At 42.9% G+C, this 15,126-nt stretch overlaps 1 protein-coding gene across 3 annotated transcripts in view; it reads right to left on the reverse strand.

Annotated features, from left to right (window-relative positions):
* Positions 1–15,126, reverse strand: part of LOC117345779 (mitochondrial import inner membrane translocase subunit TIM16-like) — a 638,816-nt gene that overhangs the window by 574,763 nt on the left and 48,927 nt on the right. For all 3 annotated transcript variants that reach the window (XM_033914922.1, XM_033914919.1, XM_033914920.1), the window contains exons 5-6: positions 7,588–7,771; positions 4,883–4,959 (exon numbers count right to left, since the gene is read on the reverse strand). In XM_033914922.1, the coding sequence (XP_033770813.1) occupies positions 4,883–4,959; positions 7,588–7,771 (261 nt within the window). The remainder of the gene's footprint in view (positions 1–4,882; positions 4,960–7,587; positions 7,772–15,126) is intronic.

Here is a 15,126-nt window from a genome sequence, read left to right on the forward strand (position 1 = left end):
TATAAAGCATTTGATACATTGGCCTAACCACATCAGTAGCCATGGGAACCAGAAGGGTAGCCTGGCTTAGGGTCTTAATATTGTGGCTTCCACGATAAATTCCTGCCCTAACAAGTCAACTGCTGAAGAAGAATAGGAGAGATCAAAGCCAACTCTGTCCAGAAAGGCTTGTTTAACCTCTGTGCATTATTCTCCAGCTGACAGGAGGAGTCGGAGAACAGCACTTCTTATTACTGCGAGAGTGTGGCGCAGTGGTTAAAGCTACAGCCTCAGCACCCTGAGGTTGTGGGTTCAAACCCAGGCTGCTCCTTGTGACTTTGGGCAAATCACTTAATTCCCTCCATTGCCCCAGGTACATTAGACAGATTGTGAGCCCACCAGGACAGACAGGGAAAAATGCTTGAGTACCTGAATAAATTCATGTAAACCGCTTTGAGCTCCCCTGCGAGAATGGTATAGAAAATTGAATAAATAAATAAATATTCTGTTCAGTTTCCTCTGTAGTCAAAACTATACAGGACTTATTTGTGGAAGTTTTAAAATGAATTTATATTATGATTTCGGGGAGGGACATGCTTGTTAGGTTAGTCCTAAACAGATGTGGAAACCTCATTGATCTGCTAAGGTTTGAAGGATGGAAAGAGATTTCTTTATTTTCACCTCTCTCTCTCTCTCTCCAAACCCTTAGTGACACTTTTCCACTGTGAGAATAGTTTTTCATAGCACGCAGAAGGCTGAAGCAGTAATAACATTTTCATGCATATTAATTGCCGTCACCTGTCACCCACACTGCAATGGTTGAATCTTTATGGAATCTATTAACACTGGTCTCTGAAATGATCTTTACGTTTTCTTGGGATTTTGTCATTTTATTTTTCCTCGCTGCTGCACAATAAGGAAAAGGAGCCTGAACACATCTAGCACTAATAAGAAAGGACTGAGAAGCCAGAGTGGGAAAGAGACAAAGTGGAAATTACTGTGCCATGTACAGAAACACGTCTAGTTCTTTCTGGACTCACAAAGAACCTGTGTCTCAACTTTGTCAGATGTCCCTCGAACAGAGGAGATTGAGAGGGGACATGATCGAAACATTCAAGGTACTGAAGGGGATAGACTTAGTAGATAAGGACAGGTTGGTCACCCTCTCCAAGGTAGGGAGAACGAGAGGGCATTCTCTAAAGTTGAAAGGGGATAGATTTCGTACAAACGTAAGGAAGTTCTTCTTCACCCAGACAGTGGTAGAAAGCTGGAACGCTCTTCCAGAGGCTGTTATAGGGGATTCAAAACAAAGTTAGACAAGTTTCTGCTGAACAAGAACGTGCGCTGGTAGGGTTAGTCTCAGTTAGGGTGCTAGTCTTAGACCAGAGGGCCGCCGCGTGAGCGGACTGGACCACTGGTCTGACTCAGCAGTGGCAATTCTTATGTTCTTATCCTTTCCCTCAATTGAGAAATGCTGTACAGCAGGATAAATAGGTGCTGCTAGACAGACAGATGACAGATAGGTGGTGCAGGACAAAAATTAATCCAGCCCCTCTATATGCTCCAGATAATGAACACATGACCTCAAGCAGCAATAGCTCACATGGTGGATCTTTCACCAAAGAGTGAGGGAGCAGCGCCATCTAGTGGTCAGTCATTCACCATGAATTTGCGTCATCTTTCACCTTAATTGTCTGGAGACTTAACTCGCATATTAATCATTGCAATTTGATTCTTGCACACAGGGAACTGCCTTTACTTACACTATAAACACTGCATTATAGTTACCACCTCCAATTCTTCATAAACAGCTTTCAAAAATAAATGCACATTATAATGTTTATTTAGATTTTGCTCACATCTTTTTCATTAGTAGCTCAAGGTGAGTTACATTCAGGTATATTAGGAATTCCCTGTCCCTGGAGGGCTCGTAATCTATTTTTGTACCTTAGAGAATGGACAGTTAAGTGACTTATTCAAAATCACAAGCAGCAGTGGGATTTGAACCAGGCACCTCTGGATATCTAACCCTTCACCCCCCTTAAATTCCCCCTTCCTTCTACCCTCTCTTCTCCATTCTTAACCTGTACTTAAACTGCTGTATAGTCCTTGTATTTAAACTACTGCATAGTCTTTGTGCTGTCCAACTGTACTCCACTGTGAATGTTTGCTTGTAGGCCGTTCTGAGCTACTGGGAGGACAGGATAAAAATCAAAATAAATAAATGAATATCAAACCCAATGCACTAATCACTAGGCTACTCCTCCACTCTTTGCTTCAGATTCTTCCATATCCCTTAAACATATTATTAAACATTTTTCTATTATCTGTAGCTTTACTAAAACAAAGAAAAACCCCACCAAAATTGCCCTCTTAGCCTCCCCAAGACATCTCAAATATCTTTCACACCAGAAATTTTTACCAATCTTACTTTCACCTTCCTTCATTCATACTAATTTAGCTTTATTTCAATAGTAGATCTAATATTTATTAGATCATAATCCTTACACTGTATTTGCTCACTTCTGCAAAAAAATCAGTACCAAGACCAACTTTTCTACTTTGAGCTGTTGAGAGAATATGAATTCCAGCTATAGAGATGTTATGAAGCTTGGAGGAGAGCTTGGATCATTTCTTGTGCTCCAAGTTGGCTGGTGACCACATCATTCTCTACACTGCCTCAAATCCATATCCTCCACTATCTTTTCATCCCATCCCTTCGCTCAGCTTTTATCATGATTCCTTTTTGTCACTGAATTTTGTCTCTCCTGTCCTAACGTTTTATTCTTCATCCCTTTAGGATGCAACAGATATTCTGGCTGCTGATCCCACAAAAACCCACAGGTCTGCCTCTCCTCTGAATATCCAAAAATAATAAAAATATAATAGCCACTCTGAATCAGATTCACATACCTACTTGCATTTAGAACCATAGTCTGTTTCCTCTAGACCAGGGGTGTCAAAAGTCCTTCCTCGAGGGCCGCAATCCAGTCGGGTTTTCAGGATTTCCCCAATGAATATGCATGAGATCTATTAGCATACAATGAAAGCAGTGCATGCAAATAGATCTCATGTATATTCATTGGGAAAATCCTGAAAACCCGACTGGATTGCGGCCCTCGAGGAGGGACTTTGACACTTCTGCTCTAGACACAATGCTATTCTGAACCCTGTTCTCTCTCACTCACAGGTAAAAAAAGGACTATCGCCTCTGGTTACTCCTATCACTCTACTCACAGATACACACAAATTCAGTGGAGAAAAGGTGGCCGCAGCAACAAATTGCCTTGGGTAAATTTCTTTTTAAAAGTCAGTAAATAAACCCTAATAAACATCGGGTTTGAAATATATTTTATATTCTGTTCCAGCCATCTGACAGAAGCATAGTATGTGGTATAGAAGCCAATTTTTCAGACTGATCAAAGGACACGGTGAAGGAGTTTATTCAAAACTGGAGGAGCTCATCACCTTTTGCATACAGAGAGCTGGCCCCTATATTCTACTCTCTCTGTATTCTAACAGCACTAGTTGCACAAGTGTAAATTATTGGCCTTTGGTTTGCTTGCCAGTTACAGTTCACTCCCAACTAAATCCCTGTCCTTCATTCTTCCTCATCAGCAGAATGCTCCAGGAGCATGGATAGGAAGTATAACCAGGTCCCTCTCCCAGAAGGCAAATACCACAGGTATGACCTCTGAATCATGCACCCTTTAATCATGCTTGCTTCCTGAGAGGAAGTTACCATGTCACACAGAGCACAATAGGTGCGATAAGAGCAAAGGCACCCGATCTGCTGATGGGTCACAAGGCTATCTTCTTAATTTAAGGGAGAGGGGATGGGATGGAATTTGATATACAGTACTCCTCTGAAATTCGCAGGGGTTCCGTTCCAGGAATCCCCATGAATTTTGAAAAACCGCAGGGGAGGCAGAAGAGGGCAGCTGGAGCGCCAGCGGGTGAAGAAGATCACTCGCGGTCTGCTCCGACCGCCTCTTCCTGTAGTACAGTCAGGCTACATCAGGGATCTCAAAGTCCCTCCTTGAGGGCCGCAATCCAGTCGGATTTTCAGGATTTCCCCAATGAATATGCATTGAAGCAGTGCATGCACATAGATCTCATGCATATTCATTGGGGAAATCCTGAAAACCCAACTGGATTGCGGCCCTCAAGGAGGGACTTTGAGACCCCTGGGCTACACCAATCAGGAGCGGCTTTGACACGCAGCTCCTGATTGGTGTAGCCCGAATACTACAAGAAGAGGTGGTCGGTGCAGACCGTGAATGAGCAAGTCCACAATTCGCAAACCGCAAATTCACCACCTTTCTGTGGTTACAATCAAAGTGATTTACATATTATATACAGGCATTTATTTTGTACCTGAGGCAATGGAGGGTTACATGGAGCTACAGTGGAAATCAAACCCAGTTTCCCTGGTTCTCAGGCCATTACAATAACCATTAAGCTATTCCTCCATTATTGGTTCTTGCTAAAGTTCTGACTTCATGCCACCAGTAAAGTACAGTACCAGAGGGATTGGACTTGTATATTAAGTGTGTGCCATGTGAGATAAAGAAAATGCACCTAATTTTAAAAGGTAACAGAAGTACCTATGGGCCTTTATAAAACTGGCATCCAGAACCAGTCCCAGTAGCGTACATCTGCTCTGAAGGTGTAAACATCTGCATGCTCTTTCTAAATAAACGCATGTGTACATTACAACTCTTCCCCAGCTCCGCCCATGCATGATCTTGTTGGCAGTGGCACATGTACTTGCACAGGTATTTGGCTGTAGAATTTTACAGGAACCCTTTAGTGCATGTAAAAAAAAAAACCCAGCAACAAAAAACACCACATTTTGAACACACAAAAAAAGCTTGTATTAAAATTCCTCTGTTGTGCTTACCTTACAGGAGGTGCCTAAGAGCGTTCCATCTTGCTTCCAGGTCAAGCTCTGGATGTGGTCCCCATGAGGCTCCAGCACTGGAGGCAGAGACAAGAAAAGAAAACACAAGGGAAGACTGTCGTTACAAAAACTGCCTACAATGAAACACCTACAATGCTAGTACACCAAAACTGCCTACAATGCTAGTACACCAAATTCTATACTGCAAAGTACTTCCACAGTGAAAACTTCAGAACTATGTGGGTAGTTGCAAAGTCCAAAGTCCTTTACTCACTCATTCATACAGTACAGTCACACTTTCCCTTTGAAAACTTCCGAATGAATAGGAACCCACATTTGCTCCTGCCAAATAAAAAAAAGAAAAAAAAAAGAAAGAACACCCTGGGAACATCTCTGCAAAATATGGGTCACCTCATGTACTTTTACCTGGATAAAGGGGTGACGGGACTAAAGTGCGCCAGACAATCGTGTGCGGACAAAGGAGCTCAGACAAATGTGTGCCGAATTAAAAGTTAAATTTAAAGCGCTCCAAGGTGGGGTGTGAGGGGAACCCTCACCACTTTACTTAGAAGTGCTGGTGCTGCCATTGGGGAGGGGGGAACCCAGGGAAAACCCACACACATAGAGAGGAAGCTGTAATTTTTCCCTAAAACATGGAAAAATTACACTTTCCACTGTAATGGAGGGGTTCCCCCCCCAAGCCCCCCTCAATGACAGCACCAACACTTCTAAGTAAACTGTGGGGGGGGTTCCCACATACACACACCCTCGGAGCACTTTAAATTTAACTTTTAATCCGGCGTGGCACACTCACGTCCTGAGCAGATTTGTCTGAGTTCCTTTATCCTCGCGCGTTTTCATCTATGTACCGGATAAAGGATGATCAATTTTCAAAAAAAATAAGAAGCACTTATACCTAGGTAATAGCATTTGAAAATCACCCTCCTAGGCTAGACTCCCTAAAGTGCGCTAATGCCCGTTATTTATCATTGGTCCCATTTATTTAGTGCGACCAATTTGCTAACACTACATTTTCAGTGCTAGTGAATGTTAAAACAGTAGCGTGCTTTAGTACAGTGTTTCCCAAGTCAGTCCTGGAGTACCCTCTTGCCAGTCAGGTTCTTGGGATATCCATATTGATTTGCATAAACTGCCTCCATTAAATATGCAAATTTCTTTCATGCATATTTATTGTGGATATCCTGACAACCTGACTGGCAAGGGATTTGACCGATTTGGGAAACACTGCTTTACTGTATTATACCTAGTCTATAATGAATAAAAGCACAGATTATGGTGGCAGATAAAACCATCATGCCCACGTTCCATCTGTTTCATTCCCAGTGTTATAAATAAACCTCAGCTCATCTCTGGCCTTTCCTCATTTCACTGCCAGGGATCCTCTTTGCTTACCCACCCCTCTGGCTTTCTCAAAACTGCTCTAACCTTCATCTTCTCCACTGGGAGATTATTCAACCCATCCACTACCCTTTCCATGAAGAAACAATTCCCAAAATGTATCTGGACCGTAGACCTCTGGACCCTGGCTACGACTGCATTCCTTACTTTCCTAGCTGAATTTTGTATTCCCTAAATGCTCACCATTTAGTTCTTCCTACCCCTAGCACTTAAATTTGGAATGAGTTACCCTTATTTCTACACGATAAACATCTTTCCTGAAATTTAAGGCTGGTTTGAAAACATTATTTTCAACTGGTCTTTGGCATCCATTTGTTGGGCTCCTGGGAGAAAGACTGAGTTCCATCCTCTCTCTATTGTACTCTATAACTGCCTCTCTTCGATTTCTATTGATTTTTCATTCATCTAGTGTGATTATTTTCTGTCCTGTTCACAGTATGGCTTTCCTTTCATACTTCAGGATTTTATATTGTAAACTGTTCTGATCTGCTAATAAGATAGAGCAATTTAGAAAGATCTTAATAAATATAACAAGCAATGTGTGTGTAACCCAGAAGGGACATTTTCAAAGGTATTTCTACACATAGAGTTCTACGCACAGAAAAGTAACTTTTGAAAATTGTCTATCATTTACCGCAGGGGTCCCCAAAGTCCCTCCTTGAGGGTCGAATCCAGTCGGGTTTTCAGGATTTCCCCAATGAATATGCATTGAAAGCATTGCATGCACATAGATCTCATGCATATTCATTGGGGAAATCCTGAAAACCCAACTGGATTCAGCCCTCAAGGAGGGACTTTGGGGACCCCTGATTTACCATATGCATATTTTGGGGAAGCACTCCCGGAGCAGGGATGGAGTTGAGGGTACAATTATAAGCATGGACAAAGTGCTCATAAAAACAGTAGGTGCAAATTTGTGCATGGACTTTTCCCAAGTCAATTTTCAAAGGAAGTTTTTTCCTTTGAAAATGGATGTAAAGCTTGCAGGTAAAAATAATATCCAGACTTTATACATATGTGCTTTGTCTAAAAGTCTCCCCCCTGAAGTCCAATTATATTAAAAGGTCAGGTAGACTTTTAATAAAAATAAAAGGCTTGAAAGGGATGAAGCCCACGTTATGAGTTTTGACTTTTGCCAATTAGTGAGTAGGTGCACCTGCTCATCAGTCTTAATTAGCCAATCAGAGAGAAGCCAGTAAACTGGCCCCCTAGAAGTTGCTCTGTATTTCTTATGGAGGATGTTTTAGCTCCTTTTCAGTCCTAGGTAGCTTCATCTAAGCACACACCTGCCAGAGGCTTCTGCTGTGCAAGGTTCCAGACTTTTGCTGTCTTCCCAGCACCTGTCGCCATCACGTTGTTTGCTGTTGGGTGGAAGAGTAAAGTTTCAATCTGGCATCCTTCAGGTCCAAAAGTCCCCAAAGCACTGGACGAGGAGGGCTGGTCGCTCTCTGACAGTTGCCAAAGCTTGACCTATCATGCAAAAAGTCAATGAGCAAAATAATTAATCAAGTAGCAGAATAGACTGGTTGCTCATACACAGAAACACATAAAAAGATGACAGCAGATAAAGGCCAAATGGCCCATCCAGTCTGCTCATCCGCAGCATCCACCAACTCCGCCTCTCCCTAAGAAATCCCACGGGCCTACCCCACACTTTCTTGAATTTAGACACAGTCTTCGTCTCACCCACCTCTACTGGGAGACTATTCCAAGCATCTATACCAGGGGTGCGAGCTACTTTTAAAATCTAATCTAATCTTCTATATCTGCGTCGCTCATACCTAGGTAGGCTCAAGGTGACTTAAAGAGGGGGGTGAGGAAGGAGAAGGGGAGGACGGGTGGGAAAGGAGAAGGGGGGGGAGGAGAGGATACAAGTGATTAAGTGTCAAATAGATGAGTTTTCAGTTTCTTCCGGAATATGGTGTAGTTAGGTTCTGGCCTGGTCATTTCAGTAAGGTCATTCCAAGTTTTTACGCCTAGAAAGGTGAGCATGGAGTGGAAAACACATTTGTATTGCAGATTTTTTGTGGAAGGGAGATTTAGAAGTATTCTGCTGAAGGTTCTGCGGGAAATAGACCATGCCTTGGAGAAGAATTGGATGAGAGGAGCCGCGGAGTTTCCGTAAAGTATATGGTGAATGATGCATCCAGTTTTGAAGGTTATTCGCGACGGGATAGGTAGCCAGTGCAGTTGACTGATGAAGTCTGCAATCGAGTCATATTTTCTCAGGTTGAAGATTAGTCTGACAAGTCAAAATGATCTACCAACAATAAAATTTAAACAAAAAACCACAAAGCACACTGTACGCAGAGAAAATGTTAATTATCATTTGTATTCAGGGGTTTTTTTTTTTAGAGGTCAAGGCAGATGACTTTAAAATATGCAGTGTCACTTCAGTAACAATTATACAAAAATAGACACACATACCCTAACCCTAACCCTTTTACTAAACCGCAATAATGGTTTTTAGCGCAGGGAGCTGTGCTGAATGCCCCTCGCAGCTCCCAACGCTCATAGGCTCCCTGCACTAAAATTCATTATCGCAGTTTAGTAAAAGGGGGCCATAGTGCAAAATATAGACAGCAGATGTAAATTTTCAAAACGGACACATTTTGTTCTCTAAATTGAAAATAAAATAATTTTCCTACCTTTTTGGCTGGTGATTTCATGAGTCTCTGGTTGCACTTCCTTCTTCTGTAAATCCAATATTTATTTCATTCTGCTCCCTCCCCTTTTCTTTTTGTCTCTCTTTCTTTCTCTCTCCCCCGACCCCTTCTTTATTTCTGTCTTTCTCTCTCCCCCTGCCTGCCTTTCTTTCTCTCTCCCCCTGCCCCCCTTTATTTCTGTCTTTCTTTCTTTCTCCCCCTGCCTGCCTGTATTTCTTTCTCTCTCCCCCTGCCCCCCCAAGCCATCGTGCCAATTTCTCCACTCCCCTGATTCTTTCTCTCTCCCTGCCCCCCCCAAGCCACCATGCCAATTTCTCCCTGCTTCCCCAAGCCAGGCATGACGCGTACAAGCGCCGGGCCCACAAACCTTCCCCCCCCTCCCCGACATCAATTCCGACATCGGAGAAGAAGTTCCAGGCTAGCCAGGCAGGAAGAATAAGATTGCAAAGGCAATGCACTGGTCTATACCCTTTCTGTAAAAAAATATTTCCTTAGATACTCCTGAGCCCAACGTCATCCAAAGCCCTCTCACTCTGGAGTTTCCTTTCAATTGAGAGACTCGTCTCATATGTATTTATGCCACGCAGATAATTAAACATCTCCATCATATCTACTACTAATATTTATTATTTCTATAATGCTACCAGATGCACGCAGCACGGTACATTAAACAAATAAGAGACGGTCCCTGCTCGAAACAGCTTACAATCTAATTATGAAAGACACACTGGACAAAAATGGTAAAACAATATATGCTGTTCATATGGGAAAATACAAAGGGAGAAGAGGTAAAGAGGGTAGGGGGCTACAGAGGAAATGACAAACAAATGTGGTGCTTTACAAAAATGGTAGAGTTAAGACTAACTGTGGTTTTGAAAAAGAGGGCCTTCAGCCTGAATTTGAATACCACCAGAGATGAAGCCCATCATACTGAGTCAGGCAGGTTGTTCCAGGCATACGGCACAGAAGGGACAGAGTCAGGAGTTGGCCACAGAGATTCCTACCACAGAGGAGAAAGATACAGACAAGAGATACTTATCTGATGAACAGACTTCCCAGAGCAGAGTAAAGGGAGAGATATGAGATAAGAGATATTGAGGAGCCGCAGAGTGAATACACTTGTAGGTCAGTAACAGGAGTTTGAACTGTATACGGAAGCGATAGGGAGCCAATGATGTGACTTGAGGAGGGCGGGGGGGGGGGGGGGGGGGTAACGTGAGCATAATGTCCTTGGAGGAATACAAGGTGTCCAGCAGAATTCTGAATAGATTGAAGTGGAGAGAGATGGCTTAGTGGAAGACCCACGAGAAGCACGTTGCAGTAATCTAGGTGAGAGGTGACGAGAGCATGGATGAGGGTTTTGGCAGCATGTTCAGAAAGGAAGGTCCGGATTTTAACAATGCTGTATAAAAAAAACAACAAGTTTTGGTGAAGTTAAGGAGAGAGATGCAACCGATGAGACAGGGAGGATGAGAGTGTTATCCACTGCAATAGAGAGAGAGAACGGAGGAAGGAGAGCGGCAGGTTTAAGAGGAAAGATAAGGAGTTCAGTCTTGGCTATGTTTAATTTTAGATGGCAGCAAGACATCCAGGTAGCAATGTCAGACAGGCAGGCTAAGACTCGGGTCTTGATTCCTGTAGAAATTTCAGACGTAGAGAGGTAGATTTGCAGGTCATCAGCATAGAGATGGTATTGGAAGCCATGGGTGGAGATTAGAGTGCAAAGAGAAGAAATGTAAATAGAGAAAAGAAGAGGTCTCAGGGCCAAGCCCTGAGGTATGCAGTATGCTGAAAAAAAAGAGAGAAGGAGAAAAAGAGAAAGAGATTTTAGTCGCCTTCCTCTGAACAGACTGCATCCTGTTTATATCTTTCTGAAGATGTAGTTTCCAGAATTATATTCTAATATTCCAACTATCTTGGGACATCCATATCTCATTTTCTTTTCTGGGTTTTTTTGTGCAGTACTTATCTCTTTTTCTTTACAAATCTATCAAACCCGGTGCTGGGATCATGCCACCATAAGGCTTTATTTACAAACCCCTAGGAATCTTTCCCCCCAATTTAGAAGACCCTCCACAACTGTTCCTCAGCCTGGTCATTACTGCAATATTCCCGAGGTGGGAAACCATACACCAGAATCCTGCATTATGGGCTCTAAATGAGGACACCAACTGCCTCCTTCAACCATGACTACGACTAATACGTCAAGCTCAGTCCCTGGCTATATTTAAACCTAGATTAAAACGCACCTTTTGAAGCTGCTTTAACTCTTAACTACCATTCACCTATTTAGTACATTTGTCTGTTTTAATCTTCCCAACCATAAGTAATTTCCTAATCCCTTATGTGTCCTGTTTGTCTTGATTAGATTGTAAGCTCTGACATGCGGGGACTACCGTATACACTAAAATATAAACCAAGATTTTGGGGCCGAAAAAATGGGGGTCTCTGTTTATATTTGGGTCAGCGCTGACCCACTCCCTCCCAAACCTGTTGCAGGCCTCTGCCGGGCCTGCTGTGAGACCTGGTGGTCCAGCGGTAGGCTGGGAAAGGAGAGATCTCTTCCATCTCCTGTCCTGGCCAACTAATAACTTTTACCACCCTCCCCCTCCCCAGTGTACCTTTTAAATCCCTGGTGGTCCAGCGGTGGGCTGGGACAGCAGGAATTCCTCCCACCTCCTGTCCTAGGCAATTCTAAGAATTTTTATCTCCCTCCCCCCTCCCCTGCGTATCTTTAGAATCCCTGGGGGTCCAGAGGTGAATCGCAGCAGAAGTGACCGTCCTTCACTCCTGCCTGTGCAGAGCCACTAACTGATTGGCTGCCATGAATTCTTAGAATCAGTTAGGACAGGAGGTGGGAGAGATTCCTGCTGTCCCGGCTCACCGCTGGACCACCAGGGATTTAAAAGGAGTGAAGGAAGGTAGCTCCTGCCTGTACAGAGCCGCTAGCTGATTGACTGCCGCAAGAACTTGCAGCAGTCAATCAGCTCCTGCCGCAGTCGCTCTTGCCGTGGTTCACCGCTGGACCAGGGATTCAGAGACTGGCAAAGCAAGAGAGGGAGTGAGTCAGGGGGCTGGATGCAGAGCCTGGCAGAGCAGGGAGAGATGGGGAACAGGGTGCAGAGCCTGGCAGGGCAAGGCAAGGCAATGCCCTGCACTTGAATATTAATCCCCCCAGTTTATATTCGAGTCAACCTTTTTTCCTCCTATTTCCTAATGTCAGCACAGGACTAATAAAAGCAGTGATGAGGCTTTTATCTATCCTCCTGTGCATCTGTGCATGCCAGCCCAGGGCAAAGAATCAGGGAAGGCAATCTTCCTGGCAAATGCCCATCTCCAAATTACTGAAGGCAGACCTGCCAAGAGTTAAGATGATAAAGCCTTGAGAAGGAACATGTGACTCAAACTGAGGCAGCCAGGAATCTTAATTGAATTCAGCCAAAGAGGATATACTAACTACGGATAGCAGTGATTTACTGGGAGAGAATCAAAACTTAAAACTGGCAGTCTTTTCTGGTAGAATTTACAACTGCCTTGGGTGTTATTAGCAACATTTTACAAAACCATTAGCACATTATGAAAATGGATTCCACTGATTTGAAACAGTGCTGTCAGACCTCTCCAGTTTTTACATATAAGAAAAAGATTGTCATGGAGGTAGGGAGGGCTATGTGAATTCAAAGGGCAAATGTTTGAATAATTATCAGACCAACGGGGATGTCTCACATCATGGCTGAGAAACATGACTGCAGATAAAGGCCAAATGGCCCATCTAGTCTGCCCATCTACAGTAACCATTATCTCTTTCTCTCTCTGAGAGATCCCACGTGCCAATCCGAGGCCCTCTTGAATTCAGACACAATTTCTGTTTCCACCACCTCTTCCGGGAGACTGTTCCAAGCATCTACCACCCTTTCTGTAAAAAAGTATTTCCTCAGATTACGCCGGAGCCTATCACCTCTTAACTTCATCCTATGCCCTCTCATTGCAGAGTTTCCTTTCAAATGAAAAAGACTCGTCCCATACACATTTATATTACGTAGGTATTTAAACGTCTATCATATCTCCCCTCTCCCGCCTTTCCTCCAAAGTATACAGATTAAGATCTTTAAGTCTGTCCCCATAAGCCTTATCACAAAGACCACAAACCATTTTAGCAGCCTTCCTCTGGACCATCCTTTTTATATCTTTTTGAAGGTGCGGCCTCCAGAATTGTACACAATATTCTAAATGAGGTCTTACCAGTCTTATACAGAGGCATCAATACCTCCTTTTTCCTACTGGCCAGATCTCTCCCTATGCAACCTAGCATCCTTCTAGCTTTTGCCGTCAACTTTTCAACCTGTTTGGCCACCTTAAGATCATCACATACAATCGCACCCAAGTCCTGCTCTTCCATCATGCATATAAGTTCTTCACCCCCTAAACTGTACTGTTCCCTTGGGTTTTTGCAGCCCAAATACATGACTTTGCATTTCTTAGCATTAAATTTTAGCTGCCAAATTTCAGACCATCTTTCAAGCTTTGCCAGGTCTTTCTTCATGTTATTTACACCATCCGGCGTATCTACTCTATTGTAGATTTTGGTATCATCCGCAAAGAGGCAAATCTTATCCGACAACCCTTCAGCAACATTATTTACAAAAATGTTAAAAAGAACAGGCCCAAGAACAGAACCTCAAGGCACACCACTGGTAACATCCCTTTCCTCAGAGTGATCTCCACTGATCACTACCCTCTGTCGTCTTCCACTCAACCAGTTCGGGACCCAGCAATAAGTTTACCTATCCAAACAGAGGCACGAAGTTCTAGTAGAGACTTAAGAACACTTGACATCAAGAAGCTGGGCCCATGGCACTGCTAAGCAAGAGACCTGGGTTCAATTCCCAGATCAGGTCTCCTGAGTGCTTGGCTGGGGATGCTCAGCCAGCACTCAAAGGCAACACCTAGTGGCCAGATATAGGTGAAGGGATATATTGTATAAAATATGCAAGATTTTAAAGAAGGTTCCTTTGATCTGATAAGGTTGAAGAAACCCCTGAAAGTTAAATTTATGAATTGGGGTCTTTATGCCCTGCTTTGGACACACAGGGTAGGAGTGATTGATTCATGAGCCTGTTTGGAAATATTCACTAACTGAAGTGCTATGGGACTGAATATTTCTGTGTGTATCTGGGTTATTGAAGGTCAAACTGATACAGACTGCAGAAACTTCTTTGTTGGATCAGCCGGATCCATTTCCCTTAGGATCCAGCACTGATACTGTGTTCAGAAAACATATTTGGTTGTAAAAAGATCTATTTTAATTTCTTACATAGGTACAACTCCACCAACCTATAATACCTAGAAGGTGGAAATACATGCAGTACTGAAACTAGAGAATGACATGGGGACAAATTTGTCCCCATCCCTGCAGGAACTCAAATTTCTCCATCCCATCCCCGTGAGTTTTGTCACTGTCCCTGCCCCATTCCTGTAAGCTCTGCCTTAACTTCACAAGCCTCAAACACTTATGATTTTAAAGTGCTTGAGACTTGTGCAGATGAGAATGGAGCTTGCAGGAATGGGGCAGGGACAGGAAAAGAACTCACGGGAACAGGATAGGAAAATGAGTTCCCGCAGGGATGGGAAAAAATTTGTCCCCGTGACATTCTCTAATAGAAACTGAAAGGTATATCTGTTCACATAATACATTAGAAGAAAACACTTTTGGCAATTTGGCACTCCTTTCTGATGTCATTAATCTCAACATTAATCTCATGATGATGTAATAATGAACACTACTGTATTTTAGAGAGTAAGGATAGATTTTGGGAGGTAAATATTCGATATTGCTAATGTTTAAGAGTATGTGAAGTTTTTTTAGACTACGCCAAATTCGCTCAATATCCAAATTTTTATGTTCAAAATCATTGAATATACTAATTCATTCAATGATTATCTCAAAAATTGATTATTGCAATGCGTTATTTAAGGGAATGGCTCAAAAGGAAATTAGGCGGTTGCAGATAATTTAGAATGTGACACCTCTACTTCAAAAAGCTCATTGGCTTCCAGTGTCTCATCGTATTCTATATAAATTATGTTTGCTTGCATTCAAATCTCTCTTATTTAAAACTCCAGCTTTTATTTATAAAGCATTGATACCATATAATTCTT

Source organism: Geotrypetes seraphini, chromosome 11 (assembly GCF_902459505.1).
Source record: "Geotrypetes seraphini chromosome 11, aGeoSer1.1, whole genome shotgun sequence".
In the NCBI taxonomy this organism is placed as follows: domain Eukaryota; kingdom Metazoa; phylum Chordata; class Amphibia; order Gymnophiona; family Dermophiidae; genus Geotrypetes; species Geotrypetes seraphini.